Source organism: Sceloporus occidentalis, unplaced genomic scaffold, assembly GCF_023333645.1.
Source record: "Sceloporus occidentalis isolate IW3139 unplaced genomic scaffold, rSceOcc1.0.p SCAF_33, whole genome shotgun sequence".
Taxonomy (NCBI): Eukaryota; Metazoa; Chordata; class Lepidosauria; order Squamata; family Phrynosomatidae; genus Sceloporus; species Sceloporus occidentalis.
Genome location: NW_028317013.1, coordinates 774761 through 792474, shown reverse-complemented (window position 1 = coordinate 792474; position 17714 = coordinate 774761). Strand labels below are relative to the sequence as shown.

Sequence of the window (17714 nt, the reverse complement as noted above, 5' to 3'; positions counted from 1 at the left end):
TTGTGTTAATCATAGGTGTATAGTTGATTTGTCATAAAGGCAAAGATGGTATAAGCAGGGTGTTTATGGGACAAAAATGGCACAGGCAGGGTGTTTATGGGACAAGGATGGCAAAGGTAGCGTGTTCATGGGACAAAGATGGCGTACACTCGGCTGTTTGGGAACAATGCTGACTCATGCTGGGCTGTTTGGGGGCAAAGATGGCACGTCCTATGTGTGTGTAATTTGGGTGCTGGTCAGGTTCTATGTGGGCAATGTGGACGCTGTTTTTTTTGGAGGGTTATTAAAGAAAGCACTATTATATGTTCAGTAAATGTTATTTAAACGTATTTATTTTACTTATAAGTTAATTTATTTTTTCAGATTTCTTGTTGTTTACAGTTGACATACAGTTTACAAATTGGTGCAATAAATATTCTTAACATAATTTTGTAGATGTCTTTACATTTGGTGGGGGGGGGGTGCCACTTACAGCATCCGCCCCGGGTGCCAAATACTCTAGGTACGCCCCTGATAACACATCTTTCTTCCATCATCAAAGGCTACCTGGGAACGGCAGAAGTAGTAGCAGGCAGGATAAGCTGTACGTCAAGTGTGAGAAGAACCTCCTAGTATCACCATATGTTTGGCTTCTGTCCCATGTATTTCAATCTGCTCTGTTGTGGAAAAGCTAGCGGCCCTAGCTAGGTAACTATTAATTTCCTTTCTGGCAGTTTACAATTCGTTAAAGGAATTAGAAAGTATAGAATATGAAAGGGTATGGGTAAATGCAAATGGATAACTTTTTGTACATCACTGCCACTAGGGTGAGCACATTTTATTTCTGCCATGCAGGGACACACTATGAAGCCAATAAAATCACACACACAGATATATATATATATATATATATATATACGTAACCAAAGAAAAATGGGCACTCACGGGTCTTTGTAGTAAAGTGCATTAAACACTAGTTTATTTCAATCAGCACGGCCAACGTTTCAGACCACCTCTGGTCCTTTCTCAAGACGTCTTATAATCGATACTCGATTATTTGACAATAATATCGATATTTATTAATATTAGCCTCTGCTGTGAATAAATTTTTACACTAAAAAATTGGACCCTACGCAAGCATTTCCTTGGGCCCTGCACCATGCTCCCTAGCATGCAATCACTCCCTCTGCTCCTACACCACAAAATAGGTAATGATCAAAGAAACAACACATAAAACAGCACTTGCATGTATAGATCAACTGAATACGACATACAAACCTGCATAACTACATAATAAATAATGTATGGAAACATCACATAGCAGACCAACACAATAACACACAAACTCAGCTTTGCATGTATAAATCAATTGAAATTCAAATGTGAACTCAGCATTGAATGCATAGAATCAGACAAACAAATTCTGTATTTGCAGGTATACAAAAATATTGTATGGAAACATAGCTTTGCAGGTATAGATCAACATAACACACAAGCCCAGCATTGCAGGTATAGATCTACTGGAAATCACATGTAAACTCAGCACTGAGGATATAGATAAAAAAACACATGAAAACAGCAATGCAGAACTCAACAATAAAGGTATAGGTAAAACCCCTTAAATTACAGGCATAGATCACAGGTTGCACACCCCAAAGCCAGCCCTGGCATCCACAGTGCCCACATAGAAACTGACCAGCACCCAGATAACACACATAAGACTTGCCATCTTTGTCCCCAAACAGCCCAGCATGAGTCAACTTTGTCCCCAAACAGTCCATCCTATGCTATCTCCCATAAACACCCTGCCTGCGCCATCTTGGTCCCCAAGGCTTGTGCCATCTTTGCCTTCCCACAACACTTTTACAGTCACTCGCTAATTCACACTATCATCCACATCATTCTCTCCCTCATTCAGATAATTCATCCACACACTAATTCAGAGAATTCATCCACACATTAATTCATACTCCCTCATTCAGACGACTCATCCACACAATTCATTCATTCTCTCACTCAATCTCACTCTTTATTTATTTCAATATTTTTACTACCCCCTCTCACCCTTTCTCATAATCTACCCCTCCCTCTCCCTCCCTTCTCATTATCTACCCACTCTCCCTCAATCCCTTTAATCTACCCTTTACCCCCTTTGTAGTTCACGTACCTTCCAGAAGTCTCCCTGCTCTGCCACGGTGCATGCTGCTTCACTGCTGAGCGATGGAATATGATGTCATATTAAGGTGCTCAGCATGACATGCCAGCACCGCAACCGGGCTAGAGGCCTCGCGCAGTAGACTGAGCGAAAACCACTCAGCACCCCTCTCTCTCTGGTGGCGAGAGACGTGCTTCAATTCCGGGACAATGCATTCCGGGACGTGTGCTCACCCTAACTGCCACTTGGGGACGGGCTGGGCGAGTGGCCGATGCGGCCAGGCGAGTGCCATTGCCGTCTTTAAACTTCAGTAACAAAACAATGGCTGAACCAATTTAAATGCAATAAAATACACCGTGCAAAATCTGGATTTTAACCCAAAATATTGATTGACAACAATGGCAGCCCCCAAGTCTGCAGATAAAGTTTATTGGAACAATATGAAATAAAAGCAAGCGTTTGTCAAAGCTAACCTACATTAGCTAAGCGCTTGTTGTAGCTAACCTACATTACTGTATGCAGCACTGTATTCTATGCTGAAGTTAAAAAACAGTCTGCATGGGGCTTCCCTTTAAACTGAAGCTGAGTGCGCTGTAATTTTCAAGCCAAATAGTTACATAGTTGAGGTATTCCAGGTTCTAATCTCAACTATGCAACTGATATCCTCCTACTCTGTGGTAAATTTACACTTCCCGCTACAGCTTCCAGATACAGGTTAAGCAAGCATGGAGATTTATATAAGCACCCAGTTCAGACCAGCAAGTGCATGAATTGAGTGCACATATCGGTGTTAAGTTAATTTTTCTTTCAGTGATATGGTCTCCAGGACCAGAGTTTACATAACATTAGTTCAACGCAAAGGAAATGCATGGCACTTAAGACATACAGTAAGTGTTATCACAGATAAAGAACTATGCCAATCTCCGGCATACATATGCACTAAAGACACACAACTCCAGCACTCTATTCTGTTGCACACACACCACAAGCTCAACAAGCAAACTAAGGGGATTTGGTCCAATTGGACGATGGAGCTGCCAAATGTCAGATGAGATTAAATATTGACAAATAAAAAGTAAATGTGTATATTATACCTTAACTAGGGTCGTGCTAGTGAAATCATTAAATGAAAATGACTTGGGAATGATTGTAGACAATAACAGGGCCAGACTGGAGAACAACAGTGTTTGACGGCTGCTACAAGGGCCAGTAAGATATTGTCATTTTATAAATGGTATTAACTCATGGGAGGAAAATACAATTTTGCCTCTACATAAGTCGATGGTAAGACTCCACCTTGTAATATGCAGTGCAATTACAGGCACTTGTTCTTCCTGGCAACATTATGGAAACAAAAAAAGTGCAGAGAGAACTACAAAATTAAAAATGGTAATAAAATAGGTTAGTTATAAAGAAAGGCTAGAAACATTATATTTGTTTACACAAGAAAAAAGGTGTCAGAGTCTATATGAAAGCATTATACAAATGCATATGGGGACAATACCACCCACTCTCTGATGGCCTGTTCGTCAACAGGACCGTACAAAAACATGAGGTCATCCATTCACGCTTAAAGTAGTTTTCATCTAAAGCAGTGAGAACAATAAATATGTGTAATTCACACCCACAGGAGATTGTGCTTTAAAATATGGACTGGGTGATTATTTTAGCAAAGCATAATATCCCAGTATATAATGGGCTATAAGGACATGATTAACCCCTTAAGGACCAGGCTGTGTTTTACCTTTTGTACCATTGGGACCGAGGCTGTTTTAACACTTTTGCGGTGTTCGTGTTTAGATGTAATTTTCTCTTCACTCATTTAGTGAACCCACACAAATTATATGTTGTTTTTTTCAGGACAAGAAGGGCTTTCTTCAGATACCATTGTTTTAATCATATTATCTAATTTCCCATAAAAAAAAAAAAAAAATATGATGAAAAATGTAAAAAAAACCCCACATTTTCTGACTTTTACCCCAAAAATCTTTTACTCATCCAAAAAAGCTAATGAAAAAACCTACTAAATATATTCTACTATCTGTCCTGAGTTTAGAAATACCCAATGTTTTTATGTTTTTTTGCTTTTTTCTGCACGTTATGGAGCATTAAGTATAAGTAGCGTTTTGCTATTTCAAAACCATTTTTTCCAAATCTGGTAATTCTTCCCCCCATGTGCCATTTCGGGTATCTTTGAAGCCGGCCAATGCAATTTACCCCATCAAATCATATATTTTTAAAAACTAGACACCCCAAGGTATTTCAAATGCTAGAATTTTAACTCTTTCCATGCACTAATTCTACCACCAGTCTTTGTCAAACTTTGTGGTAGTCATTTATTTTGTGTTTTTTATCGCTAAAATTGCTCTTCAGGTATGGATTTACAGCTCCTGGTATACATCACTTTCAAACAATACCCCAATATGTGTTCAGCATCATCTCCTGAGTACAGTCATACCCCCCATGCATGGGTTTGTCGGGTTGTTTGGGAGGTAAAACGCCACATTTAGGAAGTGCACATTTTTTTACTTGGAACTTTTACATCTGGTCATTCTGCCCCCATGTCCTAATAGGACCATCTTTGAAGCCGGCTAATTAAATTTACCCCATCAAACCATATATTTTTGAAAAATAGACACCCCAAGGTATTTCAAATGCTAGTATTTTAACCCTTTCCATGCATGAGATTTTACCACCAGCCTTTGCCACACTTTGTGTTAGTATTTTTTTTACACAAATTGTACTTTGGGTATAAATTTATAGCTCCAGGTATATGTCACTATCAAACAACACCCTAATATGTGTTCAGGAACATCTCCCAAGTTCAGTCATACCCCACATGTATGGGTTTGACTGCTGTTTGGGGATAAAAGGCCACATTTGGGAAGTGCGCTTTGTTTTTCCCTATTTTGGTCAGTCTGGGCCTATGCCCTATCTTTGAGCCTAGCCACTACAATTTACCTCATAAAACCATATATTTTTGAAAACTAGACACCCCAAGGTACTTAAAATGGTAGTATTTAACCCTTTCCATGCATCAGATTCTACCACCAGCCTTTGCCCCACTTTGTGCGCTTTTTTCCCCATTTCGGTCAGTCTGTGCCTATGCCCTATCTTTGAGCCCGGCCACTCCAATTTACCCCATCAAACCATTCATTTTTTTTAATTAGACACCCCTTGGGTATTTGAAATGCTTTTATTTAAATTTTTCCACGTCAGGATTTTTGGGAAGATACAGCGCTAATTTTAGCACTTGCTCGTAATAATAAACTTTATTTTTTTATTTTACTCTTTTTGGACTTTTTTTTTTTACATTTTGCTGGAACTGGATAGTTCCTCTAAAGCATAATAATTTTTAAATGTTACCATATTTTTTTAAGCTTTTCCTTTTTTCCTTTTTTTTTTTTAATTTTTTATTTATTTTTTTTTAAATATTTTACTAATCACATAGTGATTAGAAAGCTGGGCTCCATTGACTTGTATGGTTGAATGCAGTACCTGTATTCAACCTGCAAGTGGAGCCAGAGTTCTCTAGAGGGTCTGGAGACCGTCTAGCGAACTTTTTCAACTTTATTTTTTTTTTCCCAGGCCGCCGCCATCTTGCGGATGGCGAAGACTGCGGTCACAGCCCGCCCTGGGGTAAGTATTTGGTGTCGCTGGATGCCTCCTGATCGAGGCATTCCAGCGACACCATTGAAGTTTAGGAGGTGATCGTTGATTGCCTCCTAAACACTTTTAAAACGGGCGTCCGCCGCCATACATTGTATGGCGGATGTTGACGCCCCGGGTAGGGGCCAGACATGGCCCATCATGCCGATCTCGGTGTTGCTGAATGCCTCGACATCGAGGCATTACAGCAACACCGTTTAAGCTTAGAAAGTGATCATTGATCACTTTCTAAGGTTGTTTAAGTCTGATGACGTGTCAGGCACGTCATAGGTCGTTAAGTGACCGTTTTGCATGACGTGCCTGACCCAACAATGGACGTTAAGGGGTTAATTGGAACTCGTTGGCCCAGTGAGAAATCAGATTGCACTTTTGCACTGTGCAAGTTATTTTTCCCTTTTAAAGGCGCAATTAGATATCATGATATCACTTAAGTTTGGAGGTTTTGCCTTCTTTTGGATCCACAGCAGAGTTGAAACTCATTGGACTTCTTTTTTCAACCTAAGTTACTATGTTACTATATAAATCCCCTGCAGCCTCAAATATTCAAATGCTTAAAACCCTTAAATATACTACAGCCATTTGTGGACTCTATATTAAAGAGCCACCGCCACCTTAAAAGTTTTAAGCATTACTAAATAATTTGTCAAAATAAAACCTATGGAGTATTTTGTTTCTTCTTCAACCAGTTCTATAGCTTCAGAAAAGCAAAGGAAAGGGATATGATTTTGAAGCAATGCCACGTCTGATTTAAAGGTTAATTAGATCTACTTAAAATATGTTCTGTAAAACATGTAAATATTAATACAACGTCTGCGAGTTTCGCAATGACGAGAAAGAAGAGGACAGTTCAGACACTTAAAGAATGTATGGTGCTGAGCGTGAGTAGACCATGGGAAGCCTAGGACTAAATAACCTGATCTGCAGTTTTCTTTGTGCCATTTAATACAAATGGTTTCACATTATTTCTTATATTCGGTTAAAGATGGGTTAAATGTGTTAAGGCACAATGTGAATTATTGTAGCTTTATAAGATTACCTGTTTTTTTAATGTGATAACGTTTAAGATTTTGATATCTTATATCGTGATGCTGAAAAAAGACCTATGTCCAAAACATCCTTAATTGATTCAGATGAAGGCAAAAACTTTTAGTGGTCTACTCCATTTTCATATTAAATTGGAATACATTTTACGTGTTAAAGCAGCAAAGTTATTTGTTTTGTGTTATATACATAAAAAAGGGACTACACTGTTTCTTTAAGCCCAGGCCAGGCCGTTACAACCCAATGATCAGTCAGAATTATAACTAGACCAACAACTTTTGTGTTTTGAAGACAATCCAGTTTAGTGCAAACAACTTATGTGGTATGTGCTATTTTGGACTGGTTAAAATAGGAAATTATTTACAGTTTCTATCTGAATATGAAAGGGTTGAAAAGATCTGGAAGCGTCCTGAATTCTTAATGTCCAGTCTTAAGCCAACTGGCAATAGACATGACTAATTCCAGCATCAAGCTATAGTTTTGCAATTTATATAACAAACTAAAAATCTGGTGAGATGTTTGTAGCTGTTTCCACAGCTGACTAACAGACACAGAATTTAATATTTTCCAAGTAGAAGTCCAAAGTGCCAAACCCCTCTTCCCCTGCCCCCAAGTCCTATTGTTGTGGGGAAGACTGATTAAAGGACCTTATGAACAGCTGTAATTATAGAAATCTCTGTATAGTCTTAGAGTGCACTACAAGGAACTGCCCAGAGTATACTCGAAGTAATAGTCTTGCTGTGTTCATCCCAAGAACTTTTTATCAGTACACTAAACAAAAGGATAGATACTAATCAAGTGCTATCATAAGCAATGTTAGACCTTTTTTTGCCTTATTTCCCTCAACACTCAATATCTCTACCCTCTTATCCAAATATAGCCGTCCTCTTCATTCCATCTTTCTTCTGTCATCACCCTGCACCCATTCTGCTGAATTCTTTACCCTGTTCTGTCAGACTTTCACCCTCGTATACAAATTTCAAAAGCTCTCTGAAAACCCACCTTTTCGAGAAGCGTACAACCTTTCTTCCTAACACTCTCAGCCATCATCCCAACCGAGACATCTGAACCACCAAGAACTTCAACAGATCATCCGGACCCTATCAACTCAATCCCATCCAAGCTGTCCTCTCCTATTGTTTAACTTCTTCCTCAATCACCGACTAGATTGTAAGCTCGCAAGAGCAGAGCCCTCTTCTCCTTTTGTACCAGTTTGTCATTGTGTGTGGTTTTAAATTATATTATTGACTCTTTTGTAACAGCTCTCTGGAATCTCTACAAATAAATGCGTTAGATGATTCCTAATACATTTGTTGATATTTTCAGCTGTCATTTTAAACATCTGGTGTCTTGTGTTCTACACATGTTGTGATTTGCTAGGAACCGCATGAACCTGAGTTGGGAATAAGTCACTATCTGTAACTCCCGCAGGCTAAGCCTCAGCCTGCTTAAACACTACTTCATTATTGACAATCTTGATGAGGAGGAGGAGAAGGACTAACTTTTATGCCACCTCTCATCTTATCCCCTTAACCCTTTGGACTTGTGTGATATTCCTTTCTCTATCCCCTGTCCACCCTCTATCACAATTTGTGTGCTCTATTTATATTGTATACTGTTGTGGTGACTACCATTGCTTCTTTATAATCCTTTTCACATCAATGTTTACACTAAGTGTTGGTGGGGTGCAGTGACACAGTACTTACAAATGTGTTTTCATGTCTAAGGTGTACTGTTTTTAGTATTGAGTGTACTTATGTTATGCCTGTATGTACTTGATGAAGCTGTCAGTGTTTGTGTTCTGTGTTGTGTCACAGCCTGCCTTGTATATGAAATGTGAATAAACTCAATTGAGCCATTTAGAATGTCATAAGTGACTGTTTTCTTCCAGCATGTCATACGGTGGCTGCCAGCCACCTAGGTCTAGCTTAAGAACGAATTTAAATCAGTTGATAAAAAAGAACCCAAAGCATGATATAAAACTCAGGCCCTGATTACAATGAGAACACCATTTGAAAGAACAGAATGTTTAGGTACTAAAGTTGGAAAAGTTACGACTATTTTAAGACTGTGCTACAGCGGAAACAGTGCTTTATAACAAAATAACCACACTTAGAATGTGCTGAATATGAAAAACAGTACTGCCTTGTCATTCAACAATGGGCATCTGATGACATTTTTCCAGGATCAAAGACAAAATAATTACATTCTAGGTACGGATAGGCACAAATAAAACACTCCTAATCCCCACAGCACATCAAGTATGACATTGTGACTTGTACTCCTACATTACAGGGGAGGCATTATGACAGCTAAAGTACCCCTTATTTCCTCTACTTTCCACCAATTCTTGACAGTCCTATTACATAGGACATTAGTGATGACATTCAAGAGTTAGGGTATAAACTCAGGTTCTAGGGCAGATTATGGAAAAGTTGGGACTATTCTATAGAGGCTCTCTATTCTACCCTGTGCGCTATTAAATTCCATGCTATTGTAGGCAAAACCTGGGAGACATGAAAGTTGCTTTTGGTAAAATACATAGTGTTCCTCCTCATGTTCTCCACTGCATATATATTCAGGTCTTAGCATAAAGATAATTATTACAAATAAACAATGGGGGGAATTCAACTGAAAATGAACAGACTGTACCTGTATTTGTGTTACCTGCAGCTCTATAATAAAACCCACGGGGCAGATACATGATTATGTGACTCTAATAAAGATTGAGGGAATGGCGTTTTCTCTCCACTGGCCCTTATTACCAAGCACCAAGCTACTCCTTTATCTCTGATGATACCCTCTTTAGCTGTATATTTAGCATTGGCTGGCTTAATCTTTTCATGTTCACATCATATTTCCAGTGACACAACGAAGAGGACCCTGATTCTCTTTGCTTATGGCGGGTCAAAAAGTGAAAAACGCCCTCCCGCTGTACAGAGCACAGCGAGCAAAAAAAGATACACATGCCCGATATGGATATATCCAAGATACACACACGTCTGTCTGTCACGCTTTGATTACTTACCCATGTTACATGGGCTCCCTGTTTTGCTGTTTTAGTTGAGGACGTTGCCACGTCTCAGCATAGTCAGTGGCGTATTCTGGCAGCAGGTCATGGGGGCAGTATCAGGCACCCCCAGGGCTTTGTTAGGTCGGGCCAACCCCTGAGCACACTACAATACATTTTTTTAAGGTTTTCATACCATTTATATTTTTAATCTTGTTAAATCTCCCCTAAAAACACAATTTCATTTTTCACCCACACTGGAAACAATAATGGGCTCTGCCTATATATATATATTCCAAAAATTGCATTTATTCTCCCGTAACGTGGAAGCTGGCACTTGTGCTATAACAGCACTGTCCTCTATTACTGGATAACTCCCAAACTGGAAAAACAAGGCTTCATACAGTTTGATGTTCAAGACCAATTACACTTTGGAAGTTGCCAGATTGACTGTTCTTAGCCATAAAAAGGCTAAGAATGATAGTGATGGCTGGATAGCTGCAGGTTGCCAACCCAGGGATTACAATATGATTGCATTATTATTTTTTCTAAAGTTAAAAGGCTGAGCGAGATACAAAGGTGAGGGATAGGTTTTTGTTTTATTTTATTATTTATTGATTTAAATTGAATCAGAAGCCTGATCGCTTCTAGCAATTTCACCTACTCTTGTTTCATTTCCTCTTCTGAACAGAGCTCTGACCACAATCTATCCTGGGAATTAGATTTAGAGTAAGAGTATTTAATATACCCACTGTACGGACTTGCAGAATATGATGACACTATATAAAACAATAAATAATAATAATAATAATAAGGCAGTTAGTTGCTGCTCTAAGGTCTGATGTGGGCTAAATAGGTATTATAATTAACATTACATCTAATAGCCATCACAGCTTTTAGCACAACTGGAACTGGAAAGCAGCCCTGGAAATAATGGATACCAGCCCCATATATTTGATATGCTCATGTGCCCATAAGCCACACCAGGGCATAGTAACTAGAAACCACAGGGCACCAGAGCGAAATTTGTCCTAGGGTACTCCAACTTCACAAGCAACATGTCTCACAGTGCCACCTTTGCACCCAAACAGCTTGCCTGTGCCATCTGTTCCCCCACACATTTGTGCCATCTTTACTCTAGGCAGCTTGTCTGTGCCACCTTTGTCCTCAAACTGCTTCTCTTTAACAAAATTACTTATAGCTCTTTTTTGCACATTAGAGTCCATTTTGCACGTTGAGCTAAAGTTTTACAGTATGATAAAGTGAACTGCCGCAGGTTTAGTCCCTAGATGCTGCATACGACCAATCCTTTGATGCTACTACATGTTCTGCCCAACATGGGTCTATCCCTTTCAGTGTACTCACTAAGTTGCCAGCTTCAGTCTTGTTTTTAATCTCTGGATTTCCTTAGATGGACATATTCCCAGGGCTTTGGAGGCACCATTTTTTCTAATAATGGCCCACTTTAATAGTAGCCTTTCCCTGTCTTGTTTAATATGGATTTGAGAACTGACCTACATAACAGGATACAAGAAACGGTATTTGTTTAATGCTAATTTTGGATCTAACCTATCAAACATGGTACATAATAGTGGATGTTGACTGAAAATAGTCAGTTTTATGTCTCTTATGGACCTAATAAATCATTTGGTTCTCATGACCCTATCTGCTGATATGATCAAAGGATCTTACTACAAAATTTCCTTAAATGTCTATAAAGATCCTGAAAACTTGGAAAAACAGTTAAAACTCTATGGAATTTATTACCTAATTGAACGTGGAAAGAGAGCTTAGACTATGTACTTGTTTACCCACTGTATAGCGCTGCGGAATATGATGATGCTATATAAATCAATAAATAATAATAATACCTAGGAAACAAGAAATGATACATGCATTTGGAAGTTTATATCGACCACTTCTTATGCAAAGTGCAGGGTGTTTGGTTTTGTAAAATCTCAGCTTGTTCACCATAGAGCAGACACTGTTTTATTTCAAGCGTGGCAAATGTATGGAATGTACTACAATGCTTCAAGACATATACGTGCCAGGTCTCGTATTTTCCCCTTAAAGTCTGATAACTCCTCATCTTGCAAGGTGTTTCTTGACAACGATCATAGCTCATAATAGTTATGAGAACTGGAGTGTCATATCAGTGTAGCATTAGTTTGATCACTTTCTAACATTTTAAAGCCTAGAAAGAAAAAATGTAAAGAACTTTGTGTTTGAACATTAGATATGTTAACTGTTTACTGACCACCAAACAACTAGGTAGATTTTTGGTAGGTAGGTTTGGTTTCTATTAAGTTTATTAGCTGCACAAAGGAGCGTTCCCAGGTTTCATTCCATTTATTTATGTAACACCAAAACATTTAATATAATCACCACCACAAGTCAAAAGTAATAAAATCATTATATATGTATATATATATATACACACACACACACACACTCTCCCAATGTATTGCAGCAAACTATCCATTCCTCTAATAATTATGCCATGGGGCACCACTTAAAACACGCATCATTTTTATAAAGCTGCAGATGTTAGCTGTGAACTACAATTCCCATAATGCTCAGCAAGCCAGGTGTCCACCATGATGCTGGCTGAGCATCATTGGCAGACTAGTCCACAGCAGCAAAGATTTTTGTATTTTTTTTTAATGCCAATGTTAGCCTCCCTCCCTTACACACTGCCTTTACACACACCCTGCCATTACACACATATACACACACACTGCCTTTACACACACCTGCCCTTACACATACATATGCACATACACACACCAGCTTACAAACAAAACAAATACCTTCACTGCCCTTACACACACATGCTTACAAACACAAACATATACACACATACACTGCCCTTACACCCTTTTCTCCCCATCTCTTACCTTTTTCATCCTCCCTTCTGTCGTGGGAGCGCAAGGTTGGTCATTTCAGTGATCCCTAATCACTATGCCCCGGCACTTGAAGCAGAGTGCGGGGGGGCTGTGCGCCCCCTCACAGCTGCCCCCGAGGTGAGCACCTCTCTCTCGCCTCACCCTTCCTACAGCCCTGGCAAAGCACAGGTAGGGAAAGGCGGAACAGAGAAAAAGAGTCCCAAAATCCGGACTGTCCTGCCCAAATTGGAACAGTTGGGGGGGGGGGGGCATGTGTGCCTAATGTAATTAATGGATAATCTAGTACTGACTGCCTCCACTGTTTGGTTGGAGAAATGAGCAAAAGAAACACCTGTTCCAAAAAAACACTTTAATTTCTGAATTCCAAGCGTACAAAAAATGTTATTTAAAACATTTCCCGGTTCTTCATGATTCTGTAAAAATGAATACTTGTTAAGAAAACAGTAAGACTGGTGTCTAATTAGCAGCTGCTAGAAAAATGACAAAATGTAAAAATGTTGCTAAAAATTGCAGATTTGCAGCCATTACCTTAAAGTTAAAAATAAAACCAGCTGGTGCCAGGTTGATTTCTGAAATAGCGTAATCTTTCTGTCTGTTTTCAAGCAGCAAGCAGACACCTGCAATCTGCTGTAAATTTAAACTGGAATCAGACCTATAATTCTGACCTATAATTCTGTAAATACAACTGTCTGAAGGACAATATCATCTGTTATAATTTCTTGTTTTATATTGCGCCATCTTATTCCGCAGCACATAAGTTTTATACGCACACACTGGAAATGGACAGCAGCTTCATAAAATATCTTTGTTTGCTACGCAGAGCAACGATTGTGAAAGTTTGGGGGAGTTTTGCACTTTATAATACGTGCGCGTGTGCGTATGAGACGTGTGCTGACCCATTATTGAGTCATTTAGATTTTTTTAAACAAAGGCTAGAAATAAAGGTCATGTTATAAACATCATGGGGAACTTATGGGTCTTACTCCAGAATTTCTATGATTAATGATTAATTAAGGTTTAATAATTATCCACTTTGCCATGCCTAGAAAAAGCATCCAGATGTTTTACACATCCTTGCACGATTTTTATCAACTTATATAAGTAAAGTAAAAATGTACTTTATACAGTGTAGATTTTTGTAATATGAAAAACTATGTAATATACCTTTAAACCTAAGGTATGTTCATAAAACACTTTACGTTTCTGTACTTTTTTTTGTAAACCTGGTGAAAACGCAAATAAAAAAATGAGTTGAAAACAATACTTTACATTTAGTTTTAAGAGATTTTCAGTGGACATTAACAAGGACAAAAAGTAATTTGGGAGAGAAGACTCAATGATAGGATTGCTACTTAAAAGAACAACATCGTACATCCCTTATTGTTGTGTCCTCATAAAATTCTTGAAGCCTGGTGAAGAAAATCTCGGTGGCCATAGAGATCCAGTGTGACAAATCCAAGGATATTTGTTCTACATGCGAAAATCTCAGAATACTGTAGGAACCACCCAATTAGCCATTAAGTGACTGGATGCATCACATCCACATAAGTAGATGAAAGGATACATGGTGAGCTCCTGGTATGATCTAGTCCTTTCGAGCTGATGTCACATTAGCTTACTCAGCAGTTTAAAGCCTCCCTGTGCTAGGTGAGACTCAAAAATGTTCACTTATCAATTATGAGTAGAAGGCGCTGAGAACATGAACATGCATACCAGACCCAGCTGGGCTGCTAATGAGTGCTTCTAAGTAAGGCATTGAATGAAGGCAATTACCAAAGCAAACAATGCTTAACTCACTCATCCAATGACTGTCCATTTCAACATCAATAAAACTGTCAAAAGATATCAAGAAAGAAAGACATGGAACAAAATACAATTATCAAACACAAATCAGGCAAAACATCTTAATACACTAACCTTGTTGGGATCTTGACTCTAAGATATCTATCCGCAGCAATGGCCAGCAGTGCTAATATGGAACTCTGGGTGAGGATCAGCACAATGCAGGCCCCCATAAGACAGCTATAAAATTCTGTCTTCAGTCCAATGCTGATTGTGATAGCCAGAGGGATAACCAGAGAACCAACTGCAATATCAGCCACGGCCAGTGACACAATGAAAAAGAATGTGGTGTCTCGGAGGGCTTGGTTGACAATCACAGCCCAGATAACTAGAACATTCCCGACTACTGAAACCACAGCTATGATCACCTCGATGACAATGTAGACAACCAGTGAGGCCATGGATTCCATGCTGCTTCAGTTCCAAGAAGCTTTTTTAAGATTGAACCTGGGAAACAAAAGCATCCATAAAAATTATTATTATGGATTATTTTGTAATATAAAATTAGCCCAAATCTATACTAAAAGGTATTTAAACATATAATGGTTATAAATTTGGAATCTATTATAACACCATGTCATGACATGACATTATTATATTCCAGTGTCGTCCAGTCAATATAGGACCAGAATGTATATGCTTTATTGATTTTATGAGAACACATTCATTTTGTTTCTACAAAAGTCAAGCTTCTGGTGTATTCTCATTTAAACAGTAATATGCCATATTTTCAGTAAACATTCTCTATCAAATACAAGAAATACATAAATTATATATATTAGAAACATGAAAGCCGAATTTTAAATATTAAGATACAAATTTCCGTGCAGATTCTGCCACTGGTACTTTATATACGAATCCCCCTTGGCAAATGTCCTCTCATAATGCCACATGGGTTCTGCCTCAGGATATCCATTCGGAAAACTGAAATTATGTTTCAGCTGCATCATTTTCACTTATTATGTCTTCAAGTATGGGAACATTTATTTATTTTAAATTAAATTTGAAAGGGAAGTATGATGTCATTGCACGCATCAGTAAGACCGTTGGATCAGAGGGGGCGGCTAGTAGCACTGCCCTGGGTTAGTCCTAGGTAACTACATCACTGGTACCATGCCACAACATGGATACACATATCCTTCAGCTGCTTCCTGTCACATGACATCATCTTGACAATTCCCAATGAATCTTAAATGAGAGTCTGCGGTGTTATTTTTAATTTGTATATTGGCTTATTACAATTCCATAATATACTTTCTACTCGCCTTTTAAAACACATTATGTTAATGACATGGAAATTACATAGATGTCACACATTCTAATTAATTCTACTGCGCTCTTAAATTGTTTTCTCTCCAGACAGAGTTTATTAGCCATGATGCCGATTTTTAGGGACTGCATCTAATTATAAACCTTTGCCTTGACCAGGAAAAAAAAGTACCTTAAAATAATTTGGGAGGCTCCCAACGTTTTAGTAGGAATTTATAATTTCACAACTAAACTCATCTATTAAAAGCACGGACACCTTGTGTTTCTGGTTGGCCAATCTATAGTATGTGTGTAAAGAATGTAGAAATGATTATATACATTCTGAAAACAGAAAACAGTCATACCTAACCAACTATCCCATTCTAAGTCATAAACAGGACTATGCATAGGACACGTGGTCATGCGTTCAGACTGGAAGAAAGGAGATTTAGTCTAAGGCAGAGGAAAGGGTTTTTTACAGTAAGGACAATAAGGATGTGGAATTCTCTGCCTGCAGAGGTAGTTTTATCGGAGTCTGTACAGACGTTTAAACAGCAATTGGATGGATACCTGGATAAACATAATATTCAGGGATGTAATCTTTAATTATGGGGAAACAGCTTATTGATCCAAGGAGAAATCTGACTGCCATTTTGGGCTCGAGAAGGAATTTTTTTTCCTGGTTAGTGCAAAATTGGAAAGAGCGAAACTGGGGGTTTTTGCCTTCTTTTGGATCAACAGCAACAAATTAACAGATATAGGAAAGGCTGAACTTTATTGACGCATGTCTTTTTTCAATCTATATAACTACGTAACTATGTAAGTGAGAAAGTCCTGACCTTCAGACACAGCCTCTCTGTCTCACTTTTGTGGGCAGCTGTAATGGTGGAACAGTTGGAGATTTCCCAATTAAGCGGTAAAAACAATTGAGGTTGATGTGATTCCAGAGTTAAACTCTGTCACAATGTGCCACCCTGGGAACTTTTGATTTGGAATGTTAGGATATGATGTCATATCCTGGCACTTTGCTTCACTAGATTATAAGGCGGCGCCAAAAACCAACCCACAAAAGTTGGGGTATGAAAGGTTAAGATGGCAGCCTCAAGGTCCTCAGAAGGGAGGTTTCTAATACAAATATATTTTATCTTAAATCTGTAAACACTATCGCATTTTTACCTTTACTGTACTGAAATGTAAAATGTCGTTTTGGGGGGAAATTGACAAATCTGCATTAAGTTTACCATTTTGACCATATTCATTTCATGGCATATTGTTTACACTTCTCAGAAATAGTTTTCTGTACAAGTTCATATAAGTGATGTACCATTTTTTCAAATAATTTCTGAAATTGAAATAAACTGTAGAACTGCCAACTCTGCAGCTGGTTCTCTAGAGAGGGAAAAAAACAGTAGGCCAGTGCAGTTAATTATTTTGCTCCGGAATATTAACACATGCAAACGAGTCCAGGCGCTATAAAATGTTTTACTAATTGCTCTGTGATATCCCTTGGCCAATGCGTTAAATTCCCAAGAATAATTTGGTATTGAGATTATTGATGCCTCAAACAATAGCTGATTTGCAGCAAAATTGGCTCAAATTGAAAGCAATGTATGTGTTTGTATTTTTCAGGAAACACACAAGACATAAGAGATCACTTAAGGATAGGGTATAAGAACAGTGCAAAAAAGTACATCTCTTTCAAGTCTTCGGCAGACAAGTATACCAGGCCTACTGAGATATGAATGAGTTCCCGTAAGAAAAGAAACCGCAAGGAACATTGTACCACCAGAGTTGCCCTTTATAAGTAGCCCACTTTTTTTTTTTTTACAAGGTACTGATCGTGGGCATCTGTTCTGGTGCCCTT

At 38.5% G+C, this 17714-nt stretch overlaps 1 protein-coding gene across 1 annotated transcript in view; it reads right to left on the bottom strand.

Moving 5' to 3' along the window:
- The window catches only part of LOC149298307 (adenosine receptor A1-like), a 34311-nt gene extending 19308 nt beyond the window's left edge, over window positions 1-15003 (bottom strand). Inside the window, exon 1 of the mRNA XM_089487488.1 lies at window positions 14678-15003. Within this exon, the coding sequence (XP_089343614.1) occupies window positions 14678-15003 (326 nt within the window). The remainder of the gene's footprint in view (window positions 1-14677) is intronic.
- Between the last annotated feature and the right edge of the window lie 2711 nt (window positions 15004-17714).